The sequence below is a fragment of the Theobroma umbraticum genome, unplaced genomic scaffold (genome assembly GCF_002168275.2).
Source record: "Theobroma umbraticum cultivar Fairchild unplaced genomic scaffold, ASM216827v3 scaffold_239.0, whole genome shotgun sequence".
Taxonomy (NCBI): Eukaryota; Viridiplantae; Streptophyta; class Magnoliopsida; order Malvales; family Malvaceae; genus Theobroma; species Theobroma umbraticum.
The window spans coordinates 875,098-900,136 of record NW_018397279.1 but is presented as its reverse complement, the minus strand read 5'-3'; the positions used below and the strand labels follow the sequence as shown (position 1 = coordinate 900,136).

General features: G+C 34.4%; 5 protein-coding genes across 8 annotated transcripts; all 5 read right to left on the bottom strand.

The window, feature by feature from the left end:
- Nucleotides 1-43: 43 nt before the first annotated feature.
- On the bottom strand, nt 44-3,021 carry LOC110427896 (uncharacterized). Its single transcript, XM_021443536.2, has 5 exons — nt 2,653-3,021; nt 2,485-2,558; nt 1,530-1,835; nt 1,349-1,432; nt 44-691 (listed from the first exon to the last, which is right to left on the bottom strand). Exons 1-5 carry the CDS (start codon nt 2,812-2,814, stop codon nt 331-333), a joined length of 987 nt encoding a protein of 328 aa, XP_021299211.2. The 5' UTR covers nt 2,815-3,021; the 3' UTR covers nt 44-330.
- Nucleotides 3,022-5,513: 2,492 nt separating this feature from the next.
- Nucleotides 5,514-10,080, bottom strand: LOC110427968 (protein kinase PVPK-1-like). The gene is made up of 3 exons (XM_021443631.2): nt 9,594-10,080; nt 7,848-9,019; nt 5,514-6,582 (listed from the first exon to the last, which is right to left on the bottom strand). The coding sequence occupies exons 2-3, from the start codon at nt 9,008-9,010 to the stop codon at nt 5,709-5,711; spliced, it is 2,037 nt and encodes a 678-aa protein (XP_021299306.1). The 5' UTR covers nt 9,011-9,019; nt 9,594-10,080; the 3' UTR covers nt 5,514-5,708.
- Nucleotides 10,081-12,604: 2,524 nt separating this feature from the next.
- On the bottom strand, nt 12,605-14,940 carry LOC110427971 (uncharacterized). 3 transcript variants are annotated; one of them, XM_021443637.2, is made up of 3 exons: nt 14,713-14,940; nt 14,483-14,608; nt 12,605-12,978 (listed from the first exon to the last, which is right to left on the bottom strand). In XM_021443637.2, exons 1-3 carry the CDS (start codon nt 14,752-14,754, stop codon nt 12,799-12,801), a joined length of 348 nt encoding a protein of 115 aa, XP_021299312.1. In that variant the 5' UTR covers nt 14,755-14,940; the 3' UTR covers nt 12,605-12,798. The 3 variants fall into 3 exon arrangements, 1 of the variants encoding a protein (XP_021299312.1); XR_002446392.2 differs by having other exon boundaries at nt 12,836-13,222; nt 14,713-14,724; XR_016352135.1 differs by lacking the exon at nt 14,713-14,940 and adding an exon at nt 13,954-14,061 and having other exon boundaries at nt 12,836-13,857; nt 14,483-14,555.
- A 485-nt stretch (nt 14,941-15,425) lies between these two features.
- LOC149526317 (heterogeneous nuclear ribonucleoprotein 1-like) lies at nt 15,426-18,387 on the bottom strand. Its single transcript, XM_021443635.2, has 6 exons — nt 17,934-18,387; nt 17,486-17,526; nt 17,213-17,376; nt 16,989-17,088; nt 16,726-16,895; nt 15,426-16,219 (listed from the first exon to the last, which is right to left on the bottom strand). The coding sequence occupies exons 1-6, from the start codon at nt 18,047-18,049 to the stop codon at nt 15,704-15,706; spliced, it is 1,107 nt and encodes a 368-aa protein (XP_021299310.1). The 5' UTR covers nt 18,050-18,387; the 3' UTR covers nt 15,426-15,703.
- Nucleotides 18,388-19,599: 1,212 nt separating this feature from the next.
- LOC110427969 (uncharacterized) lies at nt 19,600-24,547 on the bottom strand. Of its 2 annotated transcripts, XM_089785520.1 has the most exons (11): nt 24,419-24,547; nt 24,290-24,330; nt 24,044-24,207; nt 23,840-23,939; nt 23,596-23,765; nt 22,898-23,514; nt 22,404-22,444; nt 22,147-22,310; nt 21,782-21,881; nt 21,482-21,651; nt 19,600-21,091 (listed from the first exon to the last, which is right to left on the bottom strand). In XM_089785520.1, the coding sequence occupies exons 1-11, from the start codon at nt 24,469-24,471 to the stop codon at nt 20,141-20,143; spliced, it is 2,571 nt and encodes an 856-aa protein (XP_089641646.1). In that variant the 5' UTR covers nt 24,472-24,547; the 3' UTR covers nt 19,600-20,140. The 2 variants fall into 2 exon arrangements, with proteins under 2 accessions (XP_089641646.1, XP_089641647.1); XM_089785521.1 differs by lacking the exon at nt 24,290-24,330 and having other exon boundaries at nt 24,419-24,528.
- Between the last annotated feature and the right edge of the window lie 492 nt (nt 24,548-25,039).

Below are 25,039 nucleotides of genomic sequence, written 5' to 3'. Positions count from 1 at the left end.
CAGCACTTCCGGCAGAGAAAACATATCTTGAAGAAGACCTCTCTAAATCATAAATTATAGCTATTCATGTATAAGGATGAAGCTTCAAAAGTCTTTACATGTAGTGAAACAACATCTTAATAACCAAAGAAATCAATGCCATAATATTTCATCCTTAAATATGGCTAAAAAATTTGGTATTTCATCCCCATATTGTAAAAGTGACTATTTGTATCAATCTCCTAGCGAAGTGGAGGATTATTTTATCATCACTATTGCCTCTACGACCAAAAAACCAAGGGGTATACAACCCACAAGCACACAGTACAACATTGGATTACAGGGCTTAGTTTAGCCCGACCTTCTATAATAGCTATAAGCCACAGCAACGGTAGCCACAGCTCCAACCACAGCTGCTGCTGTAAGAACATCACGTTGCTCCCATGATTCTACCCAGCTTGTCAATCTGCACACCCCAGTCTTTCCATGCTCCTCCATTGTTTCTTCACTTTTCTTTCTTTCACTTACTTCTGAGCTAGCATTCATGCAACAGGTGAACCCATTAGCACCCTGACAACAACCACCCACATTTTCCTTGGTCTGCTGAGCAGTCGATTCTTCATGCTTCTCATTTTTCTCCGCATTTGTCCCATTTGGAAGCTTCTGTTCATCTGCATTATCACCCCCTTCAGTAGAAGCTCCCAATTGACCCCTGCAGATGCATGTTTTACATACTTTGTCATCTTACAAACAGTTGGAAAAAATACAAGTGATCCCAACTATAAAAAATGAAAAAATTGACATAAAGAAGAAATAATTGAAAGCTTCATATGGCATATGCAATGAGTCACACAATAGAGATGGGGCTTCCCACAAGCAAAGCACATTGTAAATAATAGTACTATGAGTGATTTCACTAAAATCCTGGCAAAAAAATACAGCCTAAAATAAGTAGCATAAAGTCATAAAAGAAAATTTTCAAAAGAGCATTATAGGGAAATGAAATAACGCACTGCCTTCAGGATCAAAGTTCAGAAGCTGAATTAGTGCAAAATAATGCTAAGAGAAGAGCCAATTAGTTACATGTATATAATACCATTGGCTGCCTTGTGAGAAAAAGATAAGACAATCAATGCTAGGAAAGACATGAAGCAGCACTGATAGTAAACTATGAACTCTTTCACCGGATAACTTAAAAAATTATGGATTTTAAGTATGCACTGACAACGTTGATGGTCAAACTTCATCTACCACAAAAGATTTGAGGTAGAAAGTCCATCTCCAATACATGAATGTACTCAGAAATGGCACAAAATGAAATACTATAAATTTAACCAACTTAAGTTCGGGATAAACAAAAAACACAAACCTCCAAAGGCGTTCTATTATTTCTCCCTTTGCAATGTGCTGATCCAGCAATTCAGGCACATCATCAGGAGTAACATAGCCATACCTGCAATCATTTGATGCAATAAAAAAAAAAAACCACCAATACCATCAACAACCATCCAATGCATAGAAGCGCAATGTCATAGTGATGTAGATATTACCAGTGGCCCGAAATCTTTCCCTTGGAATCTGGGCTGAAGATAATCAAGTTCCCAGCGTACTTATGTCCTCCAATGTGAGAGCAAGCACTAACAAACACCTGATCTTTCAGTCCTCGCAACTCAATCTCCTTGTTGAGCTTTTCAATTAGAACTGGTCCACAAACGCCACATCTCTTGTCACGATTACCGTGAGCACACACAAAGACATATGAACCGGTTAAGGTCTCCTGCACTCCAGAAGCCCATGGTTTGCCGCTCACAAGCACATCCTCGACAAAGCCATCCACATCAGAGTCCGTCAAACCCCTTCCATCAGAACAATAAATAAGCCTCAGCATAAAAATCCCTTACTATAGCATTCTCTCATTATTTTCCAAACAAAGAAAACATTCAATCTCAACGCAACAAACAATAGCAAATAAACAAAACACTTCTTAATCCTCACACTATGCTGGCCTAAAATTACACAAGGATGGTTATGTTTAATGCCACGAGTGCTTTTGAAATTTTGACAAATTTGCATTTAATTAAACATGCCTTTATGTCTACTATTATCCAAAAATCTGATATCATAAGACAAGAAATTATTGCAAGCCTCACCTCAACAAATATTATTTCCATTTAAATTTTGACATGTAATCATCTTTTTCAATAAGTCAAGTAATTATTACAAATCACCCATGAAGAATTGAAGGTTAATATTTTATTTACAGTTAATTGAACACACGGGAAAAGTTTTTAAGAGTATAATTGTATCAAAAAGAATTTAGCAGAACTTGCTCAACATAGAAAAGATCAGATTCCTAATCCCATCAATTACAACAAGTATCTTTTCTAATCCCAAATTTTTTTCATTTGCACAGTATCTGGTCTTGTAAATGGAAAGTCAACACTTACAAAAAGAAATTAATTCCAGAAAATTCCCAAAAAAAAAAAGGAAAAAGGAAAAACTTACTTGTAGTTGATCATTTCAGGGAAAATCAACACATCTCCATCAGATCCCTCTCCTTCAATAACCGTCAACAATGTCTATCAAAATAAAAGGAAAAAGAAAAACCACGATTAGTTGAAAATTTAAAGCTGCAAAGCAATCGACAAAAGGTCGCAAGCAACAAGAACGAACCTTGGCAGGGATGTCGCTTTTGCGAGACTTAAGAGCGGAGGAGAGAAGCTTCGGGAGGAGATCTTCTTCGACGCGGGAGGCCCAATCGGTATACGACTTATAGCGAAGGAACACGTGACGGTCGTAGGGATTGACGGTGCCAGCAAGATTACTGGAGTACATCTCCTCGCGCGTGAACCCGAACTGCTTCTCATCTTCAGCAGAGACACTTGAGAGGTTGTTATATCCGCCATCGAATAAGAAGAAAGACAAGCCAAAGGCAAAGGTTTAGGGGAAGGGTGACGGCGAGGTCGAGTGAAGGATATGATGGAGGAGAAGAGAGAGCGGGAGCAGTGCGCAATGCGCATGGGGGGGATCTGGAGGTGGGCTTTTGGGTTTGAATGAGAACGGAAATTGCGCGTGGCGAAAACGCGCGGGGGGATTTTGGCTGGGGACGATTTGGTGGTGTAATGGCCATGGAAGGTTCGGTAGAACTGCATTTTGGCTTTTTTGGGTTAATAAACTTAAATTTATAAAAATTCATATTCATCCAATAGTCAACAAAATGCATTTCAGGTCCAACGTAAGACTTTCTCCAAATCTTCACGTATTTGTCGTAAATAATTTATTATTTATAATTGTATTAATTTTTTTAAAAAACTTACCCAATTTTTTAATTTATTTGTTTAATTTAATATGAAAGATGACAACAATTAAAAAATTAATTAATAATTTTATCTACAACAAGTTCATTTAATTAGTAAAATCCTTTGTCTCGCTTTTGGAATTGGAACAAAATATTTATCTTGAGTTATTTATTTATTCATAACAATTAAATGATAATTTCATCATTAAATACTATTATTCTTAACATAGTAAACGTATTAATTTAAGTTGACATAATATATTTTATTTTTTTAAATTATTTAAAAAAATTTAAATAAATATTTATTTTATTTTTAAACTAAATAAATATTTTAATTAATTTTAATTAATTATATTAATTAAAATTATCATTTATTATTTTTATAATTAATAACGTTATCGTTAAAAGTAAAAATTTAATGTAATCATATCATCGTATTATATTAATATGAATTAGTATGGTATATATCAAGTTGATATTATATATCATAAAAATAATAAGTGAGTTTTAATTAATAATTGTTAATTATAAAGATAAAATTTAATTAAATGTTAAAATAAAATTTATAATTTTTTTAAATAATAAATATTTTAAAACTATAAACATAAATAATACGTCACAAGAATAAATAATTTAAAAAAATTAATTATAAAAGTAGCATTTATCACGTCTCTTTTTTCTTTACATATTTTTGTAGCTTTCAAATATCATTCAATTGCAATCATTCAAATAAATTATTTATTTCATCTATTATTATTAGTATAGTTGACTGATTATGTATCAAAGTTTCCTAACAAAAAAGTTTTTGGCTAAAAATAATTATAGTCGATTTGGAAGAGATCACGAGGTTTGAATGAAGAAAAATCCAAGCCAATAAATCATTTTTCTAATTACTTTTTGGTAGGTACGCATTGTTTTTCCAAGGAGGCTAGAGAAAACCTCCAGGGGCCCAGCCAGGCTCGAAAGTCAAAACCGAGGACCCAACCTAGGTCCGAGCGTACATGATTGGGTCCTCCGCTCCGATCACATCGGAGCAATGAAGATTGTTTCGTGTACGCCAGGTCGGTGGCCAGCCAGGGCCCCACCTAGCTCTCGGCTGCCTTGGCGCGTGTTCTTGAAGCGCGTGGATTTCATGTGGAAGTTTTATTTTTGGATTGTTAAAAGTCCCATACCATTGCAATTTTCCCGGAAGAGGCTGTAAGAGAAAAAACAAAACTGATGATTTTCGTCACGTGGAGCAATTTTGCTACAAGAGAGAGTTTGCTAACGTGGACGGTTATGGTTGGGCCTTCAACTTGTTTTTTCTGACGACACTTATCGTTAATAAATTTAAATAATTTTTTATTATTATATTCAATTTAATGAAATATTTTTATTTTTATTTTGAATAGAAGTTTAATTATGTTAAAAATAAAAAATATCATATAATTGTATCAACCTTTCATGTAATTATCAATCATTATATATCAATATATCACATTAATATACATGAGAAATAATATTTTAAGTAATAAATAATTATTAATTATTAATTATAAAAATTTATTTTAATTAAATAAAAATATAAATTTTTAAAATAATTTAAAATTTTTTTAAATGTTATCCTTATATAATTTTTTACAACCGTCACACATTTTATGATTATTGGTTTATCCCTAACTTTCGATCCCTTTTATTTGATCTGTAAATAAAACTATTTAAGCTTTTTTTTTTCCTTCCCAAATTATTCTCTTTTTATTATTTTTTTTATCCTTTTATGTCTCAAAATTAAGCTTTTTCTTTTGGTCCCAAATACTTAATACTCTTACCTTATATAATTATATTAGGAACATACTCTAATAAAACTATTAAATATTTCACTCAAGTAGTCCATTTTTTGAGGAATGCTCTTATGAAGAAACAATATGCTTGGTTAAGCATGACACTTGGGGCTGCAAGTTTTGCAGACTCATTTTGTTCCAAACTCTTTGAACCCTAGTCAACTTGAACAAGTTCAGATGAAAAGCCTCACAACAAAGAAACTTACAATTGTGCTGTTTTGTGCAGAAATGAAAGCATTCCATGGCACTGGCATTCCCTACCTTCCCATATACCAATTTTTTATAGATATATGGTCTTTAAGCATGTTGAAACTATGATGAAACATCTTTGGATTGCCTGTTTTTGTGCCGGTTTTGGTACTACACAAGTTTACATAGAAGTAAACTTCCAGTATACAAGAAATAAGAAAAAGATAGAACAGCAACTTCATTCCTCATTTCTATTCATTTGCATTTCGCAGTGCTGTTTATCATGCTTCAAGTTCAAAGTGAAGTTACAACATGAGCTTCCAAATAGGTCTTTTGCAAGAGCAAAAGATTAGACCATTGGAGCACAATTCGACTGAGGTGGTGGAAACATTGTTTCTAAGAAAGAAAAATAATCACAAGAATCAAAAGAAATCAATCTCTAAATAATTACCTGAAGGCTTCACATCGACACCCGGAACCTTGTCATTGTTAGGTACTTTTGCCACATCGGTTCTGGCAGAAAAGTCCATCATGGCTTGTTTTGGCACTTCTGGTGGATTTGCACAACGAATGAGTGCCCAATTTACACTCTGAAAGAATGGGTGTTGTTTAACTTCAGTAGCCCCACGCCTATAAGCAAGCCGATGCTGTGGCTCCTTTACAAGTAAACCTCTGATTAAGTCCCTAGCAGCAAAGCTCACAGAAGGATACTCTGGAAATCTCAATGGCTGGCCAACCACATTAAAGAGAGTTGCCCGGTTCCCTGCCCCCTTGAATGGGGTTTTACCATACAAAAGTTCGTACAGAAAGATCCCAAATGTCCACCAATCTACAGCACTTCCATGTCCTTCACCTTTAATGATCTCAGGTGCTAAGTACTCATGAGTTCCCACAAAGGACATTGAGCGAGCATATGTAGGTTCTGCAATGAGCTCGGGAAGAGGACTCACTTGATGATTAGTTTCATTCTTTACTTTGCTCTTCTTTTCTTTCTTGGGCTTGCTTGAGAAAAAACGTGGCCCAAAACATGCAGGTTGGATACAATCTGGCTGCATTACACAAGTTGGCTCAATGCATGCAGGCTGAGCACAGTATGCTGAATTTTTTGATTCTAGGCTTGAGATTGAAGATTTGACCAGAGTTGGAGAGACGTCACATCTAAGAGAGAGGTCAAAATCTGAAAGCATTATGTGTCCATCTTCTCTCACCAAAACGTTCTCCGGCTTAAGGTCTCTGTAAATAATCCCAAGCATGTGCAGATACTCCAAAGCCAGGAGAACTTCTGCCACATAAAACCTGCAGAGCAACAGAAAAGTCAATGCAGAAAACAATAGTTAGCAGGAATTTCTTGGCTTTAACCTTTTACTGCAATCTGCCCATATCAAACTACATTGTCATCATAAATATTTACATTTATCAAGTTTTAACATAGAAGGAACATATGCATCTGAAATTTCAATTCAGTTCTTATTCTTAGGATGGCGCATGCCCGTGCACAAATGACCCATGGCATATTACAATATTTATGGGCTTTAAAGTCTTATTAATTATTGTCAGATACTAATAACTATGTTAAGATATTAGAAGTTAGAGTTCATATAGGATCTGAATCTAAGTCTTCAGGAACCTCTACAGTCTTATGATTGTAGTCATCATTGCCACTTAGTACAACCTAAGAGTTAAGGATCCTCACCACTGCAAACAATAGTAGAGCTGCCCACAATTTTCACCATAGAGTGACAAATGTACTTCATATAAATCTAGGGTCAAAATTTGTCCACGTCATTTTTCTTTTTGAATTAATTTTAATCTAGGATAAAATGTATAGTAACTTTGCAGGATAAGACAAATTTATCAGCCTAAGAGAAATAACAGATAGATTATAATTGCAACTTGAACCAGAAAATTTTTTAAAAAAATAGGAAGAGAAAAATAATGACATGCATTCTCAAGCCTGCCTGTAGGATATATCATAATGAAACTGTAGATATTTAATGGAGGAAAAACTTGAGTGGAGGGGGATAAGAATATGAAACATCTGATATTCTAAAGAACCTGAATGAGGAAGACTGTGATGGAGCACTCATGAACATACCAGAAGATGACTTTGTTGACAAAGATTAACTATATTTGATTTTTTTTTTTTAAAAAAAAAGGAGGGATATAAAGGTTATCAACATACCAAAAGGTTTGTTAAGATAGAGGATGACATCTCAGGATTTCATGGTGCCCCACTAGAGGATAACGTCAGGATGGAGATGAGCAACTTGATAAAAGTTATTCCAATTTACAGATACAGACACCAGACATCTTATTTCTAAATGCACCTTCACGCCCCAGAACCATAATACTAACATAAAATTGTAACATGAGTTTCCTAGCACTGTTGTGTTGTTCATCTGATAGGGTAATTGAGTCCTAGAGAGACGATATTAACAGGAAATCGACCCAAGGGTTTGCATAAAAAATCTCAAAAACGTCCAGCAGTTAAATTCAAAATGCAATAACACCGACTTAAGAATAAAGCGTAGGAGATAAGAAGAAGAAGACCAATAGGTAACCTGGCAGCTTGCTCTGAAAAGTACTTTCCTGGTTGTCTTTGCCTCAGGGCATGCAAGTCTCCTCCAGGGCAGAACTCCATCACCAAGCAAGAAAGCTTCTCTGTCTCAAAGTGCGTATACAAGGTGGGTAGGAAGGGATGATCCAGAGATTGCAGAATCTCTCTCTCTGTCTGGGCTCTCAGAAGCTTCTTACGACTTGCCAAAAGAGCTTTATCCATAACTTTCATAGCAAAATAAGTTTTAGTGCCAGTCAATTCCGATAGATAAACACTACCAATATCTCCACATCCCAGTCTCCTCAGCACCCTAAAGTGCTTAAAGTCCAAATCTCCCTTTCGAGATCTGACAGCTTGAATTGCTTCCCATCTTATATCATTGGCTTTGTGGGGCTTGTAGATGGCACTGCTTAGAAAACTAGTGCTGCTTTCATCACTAACATCACTGCCAGTGCTCCCTCTGTAGATGCTTGTCTTCCTACTCTCAACTAAATCGCAGGAATTACTAACTTCAACACTTTCAGCAGACTTGTCAACACTGCTTGCACATTCACTAACTTCTGTATTGGTGAAACTTTGTTTGGCTTCAGCATAAAGCGTGCCAGCACACATACTATTTGAAGGACTTTGACAAAAGCTTGGTTCTGATTGAGATGCGACATGGTTGGTCAACTGCACAACACCTCCTTTACAAGGACCCGATACAATTTTAGCAGATTCCAATGGACCACTTGAATTAGAACTCTTATGATCATCGACTGGGTGCTTGAAGGAAGATTTGCTTTCCACTGTCAAAATCTCCTTCTGACTAGGAATAGTGGCCTCGTTCTTTCCTACCAATTCAGATTTCCCCTTACTTGAATCAATATAGTGTTTTGCCATGTTAGGCAATTCTTCATGCTGCATGTTGCCATAGGCTGGTTTGTACGAATGCTTTTGATAGCCTATAGTACCATTTGGATGTCGAACAATCCTTACGCCATGATTAAGAGTAGTTACTTGCGATGTAGAAGAAGGTCCTTCATTTCTTGATTGTTTTGGAGATGGAGGCCGAGAAGGCCTAGGCGTACCAGATGCTGAATGAGGGTTATTATTGCCTATGGCAGAACCGGGACTTTGACTCTTTGATGAAGAAATAGCAAGTGATTCCATTGAAGAATTCAACATCACCAACCACTGCCAAACCAAAGTCCAATTCAGCAAAAGTAAACTTTATTCCTCTAGGTGAAAACTCTACGATTCAGCCATTAATTATAGAATCATCCAACTTAAATGTCCCAACAACACAAAATCAACTGTTACAGAAATACAATTAGTCAAAATACTAAGCTGTTGAAACCAAGAAAAGTAAATTTCACGCAGCAGTCCTAAATTTGAACAAAACAAAATCACCAACAGAATTTACAATCAAAGAAAACACCAAAGATTACGGAGATACCAAGATATAAACTGCTGGCCCTTAAAACAAGATAATAAACCGTAATTAACAATCAAATGAATGCAAAATTCTAAGCATCCAACCCATTGAAGCATAGCCAATTTCTTTGCTTTTTAAGAGAAAAAAAACAAAATAACTTTCAAGTATCTCAAGAACCCAAAATGCAAACTTCTTTTTTCTTTTTGATAGCTAAAATGCAATGTTTGGCTACTAAGAAAATGCATGACCAAGAAAAACAAGCTTAGAAAAAAAAACTCCAAAGTACCCATCATAAAAAAAAAAAAAACTTTAAAGAGGCCAAAAACAAGTTACCTGATCATAGAACAGAGAAAACAATGCTGGGCAAACTGAAATCTTTCATGAAATGAAAAACCCAGAAAGGAAAAAAAGAGAAAAAAAAAAAGAAAAAGCTGTTTTTAAGAAGAGAAAAGTGAAACAGCTTTCTTCGGATTTTGCCTTGTCTTCGTGTGTGTTTCTCTTCTCCTAAGAAGCTCTCCAGATCCGATCCAAACAAGAAAAGAGATAGAGAAAGAGAAAGAAAGAAAACAATGATAATAATAATGATAATTGGCTTTGTTTTTTCTTTTTTTTAAAAAAATTATGAATGAAAAAAAAAAAGTTTATGTTCTGTTTTGTTTCGTCGTTTTATGAAAGAAGATTAGGAGGAAAAACAAAGCTAACTTGACAAGCAAAGCAAAGCTTAAAGCCGTCTTTATCTTTAGGTTGTTCCCTCTCAGGCAATAAAGGAAAAAAACAAAGCTTCTGCCTTTATATATATATATATATATATCTCCCTCTCTCTCTCTCTCTCTCTCTTACTTTGCTTTGCTTTGCTTTGGTTCCTCACCTTCTTGTTCTTGTTCTTGTAAAATCTTCAAAGTTTTAAGTGGAAACAGATGGATTAAATTTGGGCCACCCCTCTTTTGATAACCTCCCTCCCACTACCAACTTTTCCCCATTAAAACCATTCAAGTACTATTTTCAATGCACTTAAAGCCTTTAATTTAGCAAAAAATAAAAAAAGTGGGCACTTTTTTATAGGAAAAAAATATTGTATTTATTTCTCCAAAATAAATAACAAAATCATAACTTTTAATTTATTCTTATATAAAAAAACTCGACATCTAAACATTTATCTAATTAATTGGTACATTATGTATGATTTAAAGAGAAAAATTTATAAATTCCCTTCTTTAATTATAAAAAAAAAAAATCCATTTATCTTTAACCTTCCTACTTGTTTTTTCTAGCCAAAGTACATGTGACTTTATAACCAACAAGTGATATAAAATTTTATAAATATTTATAATTTTAAAAATATTTATACATTTATGATGTGATATTTTGAGATTAAGTGATAGCATATTAATAACTTGTAATATCTTAAATATAAAACTCAAAAAAATTAAATTAATTAAAATTTAAACAATGTTAATTATTCAAAAAGCAATAGTCAATATTGAGATTCTCTTGAAATTATTTATTTTATGGACTTTATAAAGGTTTTCCAATTCACAATTTTTACTGACAATGATTTTATTAGACAGCTCGAATCATGCATTCTCATTGGCCACAACAACTAGATTCACGCTGTAACAATTAGATGATTATTTATTTATTTACTTATTGTTTTTTTGAATTTATAGTCATTAAATTTGGGAAGGTAAACAAAATAAAAATTAATTATAATCACATGGTGGGTTAAATAACCGCAACATATTTATTTTTATTTTTACTTTTTTTTTTGGCGGGAACGAGGAAAGCCCTTCACATGCAGGCACGTGAAACATGAACAGGAGCACATGGACGGCTGTCATGATATTACCGTGCACCCACGGGTAATATAACCTATGATTTTTCCCCTTACGGGCACCCTCTCTTTAAATTAGTAATTAACGCCCTTAATCACGGGGGCAAAATGGCTTTTCATATTGACCCTATATCCTCTTTGGCCCCCTTTTTTTTTTTGAAGGGAAAAAAATTGGGGAAATCGATGTCCAATCCTTGATAGGAGCAACTTAAGACACATGGGGTCAGCCTGCCACGCTGCGGGGTCCCACAACTGTGCTCTTTGGACCGGTGTGGGTGGGGTGGTGGGGAATGTATGGGACCCACTTAAGGTCTTTTTGGGAATTTTGTAGGGCAGATGTTAGGCTTAGGGTTGTTGGGCAGTCCTTGATCCCTAATGCCTTTTTCCTTTTTAATTTTAAAAAATAACAAAGGGTTAACCCGTAACTCGGGTCCCACCAACTACCCTTCTTCTTGACCATAGAATTTTATGATGATCCAACGGTGGCGGGTAGGACTTTCTCCGAATTGGACGGTCCCTAGGAGGATTGAAGGGATGTTTGATGTTGCTAAGCGTCCCTGTCACGGTTCCTGATGTTGACACGTGTAATGATTAGGTGGTTATCCAGACAGGGTCCCAATATGTGGGACCCTTGTCACCAATCACATAAACAATGTTACAACGATCATTTTCAGTGTGCAACGTATGAAATCATTCTCTCCCTCCTTCCATGATGACCACATCCGCAAGAGGAGGTTTCCATGATCTTCTGTGGCCAGGTTTAGGATAAGCATGGAAGTGAAATTATTATTCTCAAATACTTAGGTCTCAACAAAATTATGTTACATTTTCTTGCAACATGTTAAAAAAATGTTCATAATTGCAATAATATCAACGTGTTGCTTTGTTTTTATACATTTCAATCTTATGCATAAAAACTCGAGACAAATATCATCCTAAAAAATAATAATAAAACAAAATACACGAAAAAATCGTCAATTCATAATACGAATTTACCGTGGCTTAATCTTATTATGGAAGAGAGTTTAGTTTAGTTTAAACTTGAGATGTAATGTATATAATTTTTTAGTCCAATAATTGAGTGTGTTGGATGAAGCTATTGGGGGAGTTTAACTAATGGAACATAAAACTATATATGTCTAGGACTTGACAATAATGGTAGCACTCATGATTAGAACACTCTTCAAACATGACAGAAGCAGCTGTTTCTATATTTTTAAATAAAAAAGCAGGATATAAAGTGTTGGATCATGGATGCCAAATCCTTACAGTTGGAACTGTTGGTAAGCCAATGTCCTTTTTAGCTGAGGATGCAAGGAATGATCGAAGCTGTCATGGGGTCCTAGAGGGAAGTCATGAATCTCACATCGAAAAGTGCACTAGAGTGAGATTGAGTATTGAACTGTTTTCCCAAGCGTTTCTAATGCAACAAAACTGTGAGACCAAGACATAGGGATTACGACTTCACAAAAGCAAAAACAAAATAAAAAATAAAGCAATATCACCTGTTGAATCATATGCCAATGGTTACCATAAAGGTTTCATACATAAATCAAGCATTACACAACTTCAGGATTCATTTACTTTAGTTAAAGCATATTCAAACATCTACAATCTGATAATCTTGACTCTTTTTTCTGTTCTGTAAGTAGACATAAAGGCATTATATCTAGGTAAAAAGAAGAAAAAATGGTTTGAAACTAGGCATCAAGACTGGTCTAGCAAGCTTTCGAGATATAAGTTAAGGATGTATCTCCCTGTGGACAGAACATCAAGCCTCTTTTCACTAGGTTCATACTTTCCTTTGCGAAGCTGGTAGCGGTGAGTTACAGCTGAGATTGTATATGTTTGGCCTTCAATTGTCACACTCTCCCCACACTGCAAATTCTGATACAGAAGGAACAATCAGAACTGACAGAATGGAACATAAATGCCCCAGCAGTGATATCATGTCATAATAGTCTCTAGTTTCACAACTGTATCGGACCTACTGATCCCCATGAAAAAGTGTAGCAATATTGACAAAGATGACAGATCATTAAAGTTCTGTATGCCTTGTGCTTAGAATTTGAGAGAAGGGCTTATTCTTAGCTTTCTGCTTCTAAAACACATGATGAAGGGCCCTTGACACCTACAACTCATTAAACAAGTAGTACATCAGAACAAGATAGCTCAATAGTTTGGAAATTTACAACCAATATATGGACCACCCATCTTCATCTGCTAATAAGTCATGCATAAACTATACAATTGACTTTAAAATTAAGAATAATATAAAGGAATAAATCAACATATGTTAGCCTAAACCCCTTCAAATCATTACATAATCTGCACAAGCACGATTTCCTAAAGTCCTCTCCATGCTAATAGCCTAAACCACTATGTTTTGCTGTGTTCAATTATTTTCTGCATTGTTTTGGCAGCTCATTTATGCTGAAGCAGGAGAGAATTGTCCCCATCGAATGCGACCAGCTGAGCTGGTAGCATCCCACTTTGGAGAGTTTTCCTACATCGGACATTAGCCATTTTGGAACTCATTCTGTTGTTTGACTACTCTTCTTCCGTTGAAAACTCCTCGTTATATTTACTCCATTTGTCTAGACCTGATTACAAGTTTCTAATGTCTTCTTGTCATCATGCGAATAATGTCATCATCATGCCAAATTAGTGGAAGGGAGGAAAAAGAAGAAATGAGAGACCACCAACAGCTGAAAACCGGATAACCTCTCCTTCGATCCGATTTTGCAAACTACCCAACATTTACATCTGGAAAACAGGTTTCAAACGCTTGCTTCCACGTAAACTCAACAAACCATTAATTAAAATTTCACTAATGTAAACCAGAATCTCTAAAATGCTTACAAAATAATGGTACTCTATCCTTCAATTTACTCCATTAAATCTTCAAGAACAAAATGAAGACTCCAAAGTGCCATGCCTTACGGGGCAAAGGCTTTGTATCAGACCTTGCTTCAGAATTGAGAAAAACAAGTAAGCCTTTGCTTTCAAATGGAAATAATATAGCCATCACCAATCGTCTATAGACTCTATACCTTAGTTCAAGTGATCTTAAATGAAAATAAAGAAGATCAAGAATGCCACCAGAATAAGCTACAAAGCACATGATTCAATACCCAACGTCATAGTTTTACTAAGGAGCATACTTGGGGCATTTTTGTAATCTGACCTTTAGATATTGGAATCAATATTTTATCCTATATGCAAAGGCTTCACATTCTTGTCATTTTTCCCATAATTTAATACTCACCATTTTCAATCTATTACAAAGACATAGAGCCACATTTGCAAAGACTTGTATTCAGACAAAAAACCTCTGCCAAAACAAAAAACTATTCAGACAAGATAAAGACAGGAAGAAAATGGGACTTACAGGAGGGAAGCAACGAACACCAAGGGACTTGGGTGGGGGTGTAATTTCGATGACTTTATAGGGGTAATTGTTGTGATGTTCTCTTCCTCTTTCTTTCCTTCTGCATATTACCTGAAGCATCTGAGCCTGTCAACAGAGTAAATGTCACCCAGAATTAGGTTGATTATTAAGAACAAAAAAGCAAAAAGATTTTTTTTAAAAAAACCCAAATTTAATAGAAAAACTTTCACCTTTGGGTATGTACTTAAATTGGATGCTGCCACCATTGCCATTTCTTTATATAGAAATTTCTCTCTGGGTGTTTCCTTTTCTTTCTTTGGGTTGAAACTAGAAAGAAAGAGAAGAGGAAAGAATTTTTGAATGCAGAAGTTTTGTTTTAATATTGTTTGGAGAGAGGAGCTGCCAAGCAGAAAAATTTTGTCTCTCTCTGTCCTTTGTTTACCCAAATGGCAAAGTTTTAAGACACAAAGCCAAAGCTATGGTGCTAGCAAGGACTGGTGAGATATTTTGGGAAACTGTGTGGTCGGAAAATTAAAAGCTTGCTTGTCCTATTGCCACTTGTCTTATTTGCCTTTTTCTCCATAATTTTATAAAAATTAAAAATTAAATCTAGATTAATATTTTTTAAAATTAAATAAAAACCCAAATATAAAAGGTATTATTATCAAGCCAAATAATTGTTAAGTAATTTCAGCTCAGGGGTTAGTATGTATCTTGTTTATCATGATTTTTTGTTAATTCTTTAATGTTTGAAGCAAACTTAAGCCATGGAAATAGTTAGTGCTAATGATTTTCATTTTTTTCTTTTTAAATTTGATAATTTCCAAATTTAGTAATAAAATTACATGCATGGTTTATTTATCTGAAAATCTAGGTATGTCAAAACTTAGAAGAGGACAGGAACTGAGGATCAGAACTTAACAAGCAGAAAATAGGAGCTCAATTGAAAAAGAATTCCTTTCATTTTTGCCTGCTGTACTCATTCAAGAATCAATCATACAGCTTGCAAAATTTGCATGTTAATGTCAATCAAAAGAGAAGTACAAAAATAAGACCCACTTAGCTCTCACAGTCCAGTAAAGGTAAAGTGTAAACAGGATGATCCAATCCTTGAACCTCAAATAAGAAAGAACTAAACTAAGAATAATGACATCAAGGAGCTACAAGGTACAAACTGAGAACATTTATAACTTCGAAGAGATTTTCCCAGCAACAACCTCTCTATCTTCCGTAAGGATGGTATCGACCACTACCTGCTCCGCTATATCCCCCTCGACTTCCATAGAAGGAGTTCCCAGCACCACCAGCAGCAGCGCCATAGCCACCCCCAAGGCCAGTGTCATAGCTACTAGCATAGCCACCACCAGTAGCACCAGCACCATATCCTCCATAAATCTCACCAGGGCCTCCATAGCCACTTCCCATATCATAGCCTCTGTTAAAATTTCCTCCATAACGACCTGAGTATCCAAGAGAGGGCTCTCCCCTGTGAGGCCCTATACCACCAGCATAACCTCCATACCCACCAAATTCACCTCCTCCATAACCCCCATAACCACCGGCCCGACCCCCATAAGCCCCACTGGATCTGTAACCACCACTACCAAATCCACCACCTCCATATCTACCATAAGCATCTCCATATCCACCACCATATGCAGTCCTAGAATCATTATATCGTTTGGATGGGGGTGGGGGCAGATTTGGTTTCTTTGGCTCTGCCCTTTTAATCTCGACCTACAAGTAAAGAGAACCATCATGAGACTCATTTAGCCTTTTTAAAATTAAAAGAAAAATATTAATATTCTAAATTCCCTTCCTCATAAGCTTCAAGCACAAAAGAACCATTGCTAAATAATGGAAAATACAAGATTCCATAAAGCGTTAATCCTTCCTATTTTCCATTACAAATTACCATCAAAGCAATAGAAAAATCTCAAGAAGTATGTTTTCAGGTCAAAAATTAAAGCTCATCGAGCAAAATGGTGCACATTAATGGTAAGCTGTCACTAGATAAAAGCTCAAGAAGAAAAACAGATAAGATCATAAAAAAGGCACCACTGGTTTTTGGAAAAGGTAGCTTCATGACAAGGACATTATATGTTAGTAAAATTAAAAAGAAAAAGATCATTTGATTAACACGTGTCTCATCCATTCAAATTCAATGAAGGTTCAAGCATGAAAACAGCATTGAAAGAAGAAAATATAGAGAATCTAATCAAGTTAATGGGCATTGCACATACCTGAGCTCCAGCAAGGTCAACCTTGTTTCCCTTAGCCAAGAGATCATCAACCGCATGCTCTGTCTCAAATGTGATAAATCCAAAACCACGAGAACGATTGGTGGCATGGTCCCGCATAATTTGGTGTTCTTTAACTTCTCCATATTGCATAAAGAAGTCCTTAAACTCATCTGCCCATTTGAACCAAATAGATTAACACTTAAACAAAATATCAATAATGAATCAAGAGTTGCACAATCAAGGAAGAAAAAGATTGGTATCACCTTCTGATACAGACGATGGAATTCCACCAACAAAAATCTTCCTAGTCTTGAAATCCTTACTTCCTGCTGCTCCTTTTGGTATTGTTCTCTTAATCTCTACCTAGTAGGCCCAAAAATCAAGCCAGATACCAGTAGCTCAAGTCAATAAGTAAAATAGTGCCCACTGGACTACAGTGAGGAAACAGAACAATCAACTTAACATTGAGACTAAAGCGGATTCTTACTTGTTTCCCATTAATAATATGAGTGTCCTCAATGACTTTATCCACTACAGAAGGCTCTGCATAAGTGACAAACCCGAACCCGCGAGGCTGCCCCGTTTTCCGGTCCTTCATTATCACAGAATCCGTAATTTCACCATATTTACCAAAATGCTCAAGAAATTGTGCTGCATAAAATTAATAACAAGAACCAAATGGGTAGAGACTACAGGCCATGCACTTTGTGCTAATATTCAACAACATTAAGAAAAATCTCTAACAAGCTAAAGAACTAACCAGAATTTGTCTCTCTCGCTAAACCTCCTACAAAAATTTTGCTGCAAATTTCCAAATATTGAATATAGTCATAAATCACTTCAACAGTATTTACACTTAAAGTTGACCTTTCAAAGGAACAAATACCTAAATATATCATAAAATTCCTGGAAATAGACAGAGGAAACTAAGAAAGAACGAAAATGGATATGTCCATTTGACCTATTTTACGTTTTTTTTGTTTCAAGTCATTAACTAATAGGGTAATGCAAAACCTCAACCTTTTCCTTTACTTTTCTACCATTTTCTCAGGAAACAAACAGACTAAATCTAAAAAAAACGAGCGTTTCTAGTTTTGAGCTAATTTACGTTTTTACAAGTCAATAAGTGATGGGTAATCGAAAATCTTAAGATTTTCCTTCACCTTCCCCGCACTTTCCAAGGAAACAAATCAAAAAAACAAAATTACCCAGGGCTGGCTCCATCTCCGGTGTGAGGCTGAGACTTGTCATCCTCCGGATGGTCAGAGGATCTAAAATCGCTGGTTTCTCCGTCAAGAATTGCTTCACCGTCTCGAGGGTCCATGGCAAAAATGGAAAATTTCTCAGAGCTTTGGGCTTGTGGAGAAGGAAGCAAAACAAACGAAACGAAACTGTAGCCCTAAAAACGTTTGCTTTTGTAGTTTCTGCTTGGAAATTAGAAATGTAAATGATAGCCCTAAAAAGTAAAAACCAGATAAAACCCTAGAAATGGAAAGCACCGACAGTTGTGATTGCCTAAATAAAGAAAACCTTAAGTCTTTTTAAAATTAGTTTCCTTTTTTTCTTAGATTTATTCTAAACAAACATATTTATTATAATATGTAATATTTATAATATTCAATAATTAAATTTAAGTCGTCACAAATTCAACTCACTATTAGAGCTCTATTACAAATAATAATTTTTAATATTAAAATTTTGATCATTAATGCAATATTTATTAAAATTTACTAATTATTTTAAATATGATTTTAAGCATAAATTTATTTTTATGAATTAATTTTTAATTTATTAATTAATTTTTAAAAATAATTTTAATTTATTAATTGACTTTTAATTAAAAATATAAATAAAATTAATTTAAAATTTTTTAATCAAATATTTAATAAATAATGTTTAAAATATTTAAATATGAGTTCAAGTAATAATTCAAAATTTTAATCAAATATTTATACAATTCAAATACTCTATCGAATAACAAATTTTGAATTAAGATATTGTATTCTTTGCATTGATATCCCTACATTATAAACAATTTTAATTTTTTTAATGAAGCAATGTTAATTTAAGAAAAAACTATAGCTTTGATAGTAGCATTATAAATTTACTTTATATCTGAATTAAGTTTAAAATAGAGAATTTATTACCAACATTTTATCTTTTTTTTCAAGCCTCTTATTTTTTTATAGAAAATATAAGTGATTTAGAAGAAAACTATAAATTTTGAGCATTGTCTTTACTTTATACTCCTTTTTTTTTTCTTGATTTTCAAGAGTTCCCTGTTATTTTCTTACTAGGAATTATACGATAACCATTAAATCTAGTTCTTAACTTATTTTGACTAAATTGAATAATTTATTTATTGATAAATAAACAATTTAAGGGAACTAATAAAGATCTAGATTATAACATAGATTTTCCACATAGATTACAAAAAATTCCTTATCAATTATAAGATCTTTCAAACATTAAATAAAATATTTAGGATTGTTTGATTGATATTTTTATTATTATTTTTTAAAATAAATAAAAATAAAAAATTAAATTAAATATCAAATATTATAAATATATTAAAATCCCTATAAATTAATATCTTTGGGATTATAAACATTTATTAATTAATTGATATATTATTTAATTAATTAATAAATAATTTACTAATTTATACATTAATTAATTTTTAATAAATTATTAATTTATCAAAATATTTTTTATTTTTTTAAATTTTAAACTAAATACATTTATTATATATTAAGATTATCTGAATATTACTTAATTATTATATTACAAATTTTTATTATTTATAACAAAAAAATTATTGAAAAGATCATTAAAAATAACAAAAAAAATAAAATTAAAAATAATTATCTTGTACTAAAACCTGTTTCGCGTAAAGATGCACTAAAAGTAATGATCACATTGTATTTTTTTTTTGTAATACGAAAATACGACACCAAAACTCCTTACTGTATTAAAAAAAGTTAAAAATAAAAAAAATAATTTAAAAAAATAATATTAAATTTATATTTTACAAAAATTACTTAATTAAGTCATATATATATAATTTTAATATATAAAAAATTATTAATTTATATATCAAGTAAAATTTATACCTATTTTTTAAATATATTATTTTATAAATTTAATGAACTATTAATTTATAACATTAATCCTAAGTCGAGATCAATTTAAAATATTATTTAATCAAAATTATTAATTTATAAAAATTTTATTATAATAAAAACATCAAACAAAAGTTACCTAAATCAAAGCAAAAGACCAGATATAATAATAATAATTATTATTATTATTAATAAAGAGAGAAGGGCCAAGGTACTTCAACCTGAGACAACCTACAATTCCAGCGCATGTATATAAGTATACGAAGGTTTCCATTCCACCAACAACCTTCTTCCTACCTAGCATAAGGATGATACCAAGCACCTCTCCCTACACCGCCGTGGCCTCCTCTATGGCCGAAGAAGGCACCTTCACCACCACCTCTATAGCCACGACTGATGCCACCCGCACCATATTCTCCATAAATATCACTAGGGCCTCCAAAGCCATGTCCCACATCATAGCCTTTATCGAAACCTCTAGAAAGAATAGAGTGCTCATCAAAGGGTTCTTTCTGGCACAACTCCATAGCACCACCATACCCACCAAATAGACCACCTTCAACATGCCTCCAGAATTTAGAGGGCTCTCCCCTATATGGCTCCATTCCACCACCAAATTCATCTCTTCCACAATGATTGGAGTATTCAAGGGATGGCTCTTCTTTATATGGCTCCATAACACCACCATGGTACTTGAACCAACCAAATTCACCTCCTCCATGATGACCCGAGTATTGAAGGGAGGGCCCTCCCCTATACAGCTCCATACCACTACCATATTCTCCATAACGACCAAACTCACCTTCTCCATGATGACCTGAGTATTCAAAGAAGGGCTCATCTCTATGTGGCTCCATAAGACCACCATAGCATTTTAACCCACCAAATTCACCTCCTTCATGATGAGGTGAGCATTGAAGGGAGGGATCTCCCCTATATGGCTCTGTGCCACTACCATATTCTCCATAGTAACCAAATTCACCTCCTCCATAACGACCTGAGTATCCAAGGCGGGGCTCTTCCCTATACAATTCCATACCACTGCCATATCCTCCATACTCACCAAATTCAGTTCCATCATATCCAGCATGACCAGCTGCTCCACCCCAGCGAGGGCCACTGCCACCTGATCTGTAACCAATATTGTCAAACCTGAAACCAACACATCCACCATAAAAATCTTCAAACCCATCATAGGCATTCCTAGAATCACCATGCAGCTCAGATACCCGCTTAATCTCAACCTACAAGAACAGAAAAAAGAAATGCAGACCTTATGTGCCAGTCATGTTAGATTTTGTTAATTTAACTGAAATGTGCATCCACATTCTAAGATGTGATAATTACTCCTACACTTGGACCAGCATGGGTAGTTGATTCTGGAAATTTTACAATTAGAGGTTGGCTCCGCAAGACTTCTATTATGACCTAATGGACTGGTGGGTCATCATCATCATGTACAAGACAAAGTGACCATTCAAAGAAACTATTAATGCTCCAGCAACAAGAATTTATTCAATTAATTCATGTCTCTTCACTGTTATAAGTCAAAGAAGTCTGGTTTATAAAAAGAGAGACGTCAACTGTTGAGAACAAGGACAAAGAAATAAAAGAAGTGCAAGCATTCCATCTACCTGAGCTCCAGCCAGCTCAACCTTGTTCCCCTTGGCCAGGAGATCATCAACCACTTGTTCAGTGTCAAATGTAATATATCCAAAACCACAAGAACCACCAGTGGCATGATCCTGGATGATCTGGTGTTCATTGACCTCTCCAAACTGTGAAAAGAAGTCCTTGAACTCATCTGGGCATTTGCAAAATAAATATATCAGCGCATTTCAGCAAAAGATTAATTAAAACCACCTTTCACAAAATTTTATCAAACATCAACTTGATATAGTGCTGAAAAAAGAATGTGCACAGACACAGATCACCTTCAGACACTCCCAATGGAATTCCACCCACAAAAATCTTCTTAGTCTTGAAATCCTTAGTTCCTATAGCTCCCTTAGGTATTGTTCTCTTAATCCCTACCTAAAAGACACAAAAGCATGCCAAATGTCAATAAATCAAGTCAATAACTAAAGTAGTAACCTATGATTTATCGCAAGGAAAGCAGAATAACCAACTCAATATTGAGTCCTATGTTATACGGACTTGGGATGAGCGTTGGATACGGCCATGTGTCCAATATGGATAAGTTCAATTTTTCCTAAACTGATCCTAATATTTAGAGGGCTGGACCTGCATACCCATGTCCATCACAGTAATATAGATTGAGACTAAACTTGAATCTTACTTGTTTCCCATTAATAATATGAGTGTCCTTAATAACTTTATCAACAACAGAAGGATCTGCAAATGTCACAAAACCAAATCCACGATGCTGCCCTGTTTCTTTCTTCTTCATTCTCACAGAATCCACAATTTCACCATATTTGCCAAAATGCTCAAGAAACTGTGCTGCATAAAAGATTATCAAGATCCAAGTGGGTTAAAAAAGGCATTTCCTCTCAATATCAACAATATTAAAAAATTTTATGGTTAAGAACTAACCAGATGTTGTATCTCTTGCTAAACCTCCAACAAAAATTTTGCTGCAAAGTAGACATGCTGAACAAAATTATAAAATATTTTAAAATATTCAAACTAGAAGTTTCCTTTTACAAGATGCTATAATAAGAAAGCTATAATCCAAAGTATAAGCCATGATGCAATTAGATCTAAGCAATTGTGAATGTAAACTTGAATGTGATATACAGGTTTCTACTTAAGATAGGTCAAAATGCTTAAATTAAAAGGATAAAATTAAGAAAGAACCTGTTTTCCTCTCATTTTCTTTTCAATTTATGGTCACTTTTCTAACTAACTAAACAAAGTCTCACGAATTTTGTTAAAAGCTGAACCTTAAGCTGGTGATTCTAATTTTTATTTACTGTCCTTTTTTTACAAGTCATTGAGTAACGGGAAAAGTAAGTTTAAAAATTATCCTGCACTTTCTCCTCACTTTATCAGAAAGACAGACACCAACCACGTTGAAAGAGATGTACCCAGGACTTGCTCCACATTTGGTCTGAGGCAGAGAGTCGTCATCCTTTGTGTGGTTCAAAGATTTAAATTCATTAGTTTCTCCACCGAGTATAACATCATTGTCTTCTGGTTCCAAGGACTCAGCAAATAACAACAGTCTAACACAATCTGGGGGAAACTCAAATATAACAAAGTCTTTGGTCATCGTTGCTCCCATTCTTGCCAGATGATCTGCACAAGAATTGCTATCTCTATTGATTTGGCAGAACCTGTGATTAGGAATTTGCTCAAGTAACGACCTGCACTCCTTAATAATAGGGCCTAGTGTATGGGAATCAACCGCTTCTTTACAGATTAGATCCAAAACAACCTGCGAGTCCACTTCTATAATAACATAGAAAAGTCCTCGCTTCACAGCTAATTGCAATCCATCCCTAACCCCCCAAAGTTCCGCACAAGTACTGGTTGCTTGGCCCAATTTCCTAGAGTACCCCACAATCCATTCCCCCTGATCATTTCTTATAATACCACCAGCTCCTGCCTTTCCAGGATTGCCAGCAGAAGACCCATCAGAGTTGAGCTTGAAGAATCTCCTAGGAGGACGTTCCCATCTAGCATACACCTTATGCAATAGAATCTATCCATGGAAAGAAATCAGCATTACAAAATCAACAAGAATTTCTTTCAACTAAAACTAGAAACGGTGCATTCCATTCACCTGCGATCCTCCATCCAGTTCAACCTTGTTCCTCTTGGCTAAGAGGTCATCAACAGATTGCTCCGTGCCAAAAGTAATAAATCCAAAACCAAGGAAACTGGCATTATTATCTCGCACGATTCCGTGTTCCTTGACCTCTCCAAACTGTTTAAACAAGTCTTTAAACTCATCTACGCAATGCAACAAATAAATTAGCGCCATTTAACACAAACCAAAACAATTATTGTTCCAATTTCAACATTACCTTCAGTCAGTCTTGAAGGAATTCCAGAAATGAAAGTCCTTCTAGTCTTGAAATCCTTAGTCCCAACAACTCCCTTTGGTATTGTTCTCTTAATAACTACCTAAATAGAACCTCAAAAATGGCGAAAAAAATGTCCATTAACCAAGACAATAATTCAATTATTAACTACTGAAGGTTATTGTTGAAATTAAAGCTGAAGCTTACTTGTTTTCCATTGATTACATGAGCGTCCTCGATAACTTTATCAATTACAGAGGGATTTTCATACGTAACAAACCCGAATCCACGTGCTATCCCGGTTCTCGGGTCTAGCATTATAACGGAATCCTTGATTTCACCATATTTATGAAAATGCTTGAAAAATTGTACTGCAAAATAATCATCAAAATAAAAAGAACTATGAATTTCTCCATATAAATATTATTTAAAAAAAGAAAATAAAATACAGACCTCTTGTCGTTTCTCTTGGTATTCCTCCTATAAAAATTTTGCTGCAATGAAAGAACAAAAAAGGATTGATTTTTCACTTTCCCGCGCTTTCTCGGGAAACAAACAAAGGGAAAAAGGGAGGAAAATTACCCGGGGCTTCCTCTCCTTCCGGTGGGAAATGAATCATCGTCGCGGGTTCCCATTAATTTGAACAGACAATGAATTAGCAGAGCCTCGAAGGAGAGACTTTTTTCCTTTTTGGGTTGAGGTGCCGCTATAGAAGAGATTGCCGTTTTAAATTTAAAAATTATTCTGGTAAATGGAGATGGCCCGCTCATGCTGTTGGGCCCAACCAGAAGCCCAATTCAACAGAAGATCACAGGCCCAGAACAGCCCAAAAAACAATGCGGCTGCCCAAGAACAGTAAGACAGAACAGATTCCAGCCCAAGCAAACCTTGAAAGCCCAAAGTTCCTTTTAAAATTTAATTTACAATGATAAAAAGTAAAAAGAATAAAATTATTTGAAATTACTCTTACATTATTAAAAAAAAAACTTAAATAAATTTTTTTTTTTTTATAAACTCTTATAATTAATAAGTATTTAATTATTATTAATCAAAATATTATTTATCATTTTACATTCGCGTGCTACTAAATAAGATCGACATAATAAAATAAAAAATATTACATAACTATATCGCATCACATTAAAACCAATTTCAACATGTCAATATACCTTGTTATTAGTGTCACATAATATAAAAAAATAT

What these genes read in the sequence shown, in the direction of transcription:
- LOC149526317 (XM_021443635.2), bottom strand. Translation starts at nt 18,049, where the DNA reads ATGGACCCTCGAGACGGTGAAGCAATTCTTGACGGAGAAACCAGCGAT. An exon ending in GGAGATGGAGCCAGCCCTGG is followed by an intron (nt 17,527 to 17,933) that starts GTAATTTTGTTT and finishes GGAAATTTGCAG; the next exon opens with CAAAATTTTTGTAGGAGGTT. An exon ending in TTGACCTTGCTGGAGCTCAG is followed by an intron (nt 16,220 to 16,725) that starts GTATGTGCAATG and finishes CTTTACTTGTAG; the next exon opens with GTCGAGATTAAAAGGGCAGA.
- LOC110427896 (XM_021443536.2), bottom strand. Translation starts at nt 2,814, where the DNA reads ATGTACTCCAGTAATCTTGCTGGCACCGTCAATCCCTACGACCGTCAC. An exon ending in GGAAAGATTTCGGGCCACTG is followed by an intron (nt 1,433 to 1,529) that starts GTAATATCTACA and finishes AAATGATTGCAG; the next exon opens with GTATGGCTATGTTACTCCTG. An exon ending in ATAATAGAACGCCTTTGGAG is followed by an intron (nt 692 to 1,348) that starts GTTTGTGTTTTT and finishes ATGCATCTGCAG; the next exon opens with GGGTCAATTGGGAGCTTCTA.
- LOC110427969 (XM_089785520.1), bottom strand. Translation starts at nt 24,471, where the DNA reads ATGGGAACCCGCGACGATGATTCATTTCCCACCGGAAGGAGAGGAAGC. An exon ending in ACCAAGAGAAACGACAAGAG is followed by an intron (nt 24,208 to 24,289) that starts GTCTGTATTTTA and finishes ATTATTTTGCAG; the next exon opens with TACAATTTTTCAAGCATTTT. An exon ending in ATATTATTAATGGGAAACAA is followed by an intron (nt 21,882 to 22,146) that starts GTAAGATTCAAG and finishes TGTGTCTTTTAG; the next exon opens with GTAGGGATTAAGAGAACAAT.
- LOC110427971 (XM_021443637.2), bottom strand. Translation starts at nt 14,754, where the DNA reads ATGGCAATGGTGGCAGCATCCAATTTAAGTACATACCCAAAG. An exon ending in ATTTAAGTACATACCCAAAG is followed by an intron (nt 14,609 to 14,712) that starts GTGAAAGTTTTT and finishes CTCTGTTGACAG; the next exon opens with GCTCAGATGCTTCAGGTAAT. An exon ending in GTGTTCGTTGCTTCCCTCCT is followed by an intron (nt 12,979 to 14,482) that starts GTAAGTCCCATT and finishes CTTCTGTATCAG; the next exon opens with AATTTGCAGTGTGGGGAGAG.
- LOC110427968 (XM_021443631.2), bottom strand. Translation starts at nt 9,010, where the DNA reads ATGTTGAATTCTTCAATGGAATCACTTGCTATTTCTTCATCAAAGAGT. An exon ending in TTTTCAGAGCAAGCTGCCAG is followed by an intron (nt 6,583 to 7,847) that starts GTTACCTATTGG and finishes GTTGCTCTGCAG; the next exon opens with GTTTTATGTGGCAGAAGTTC.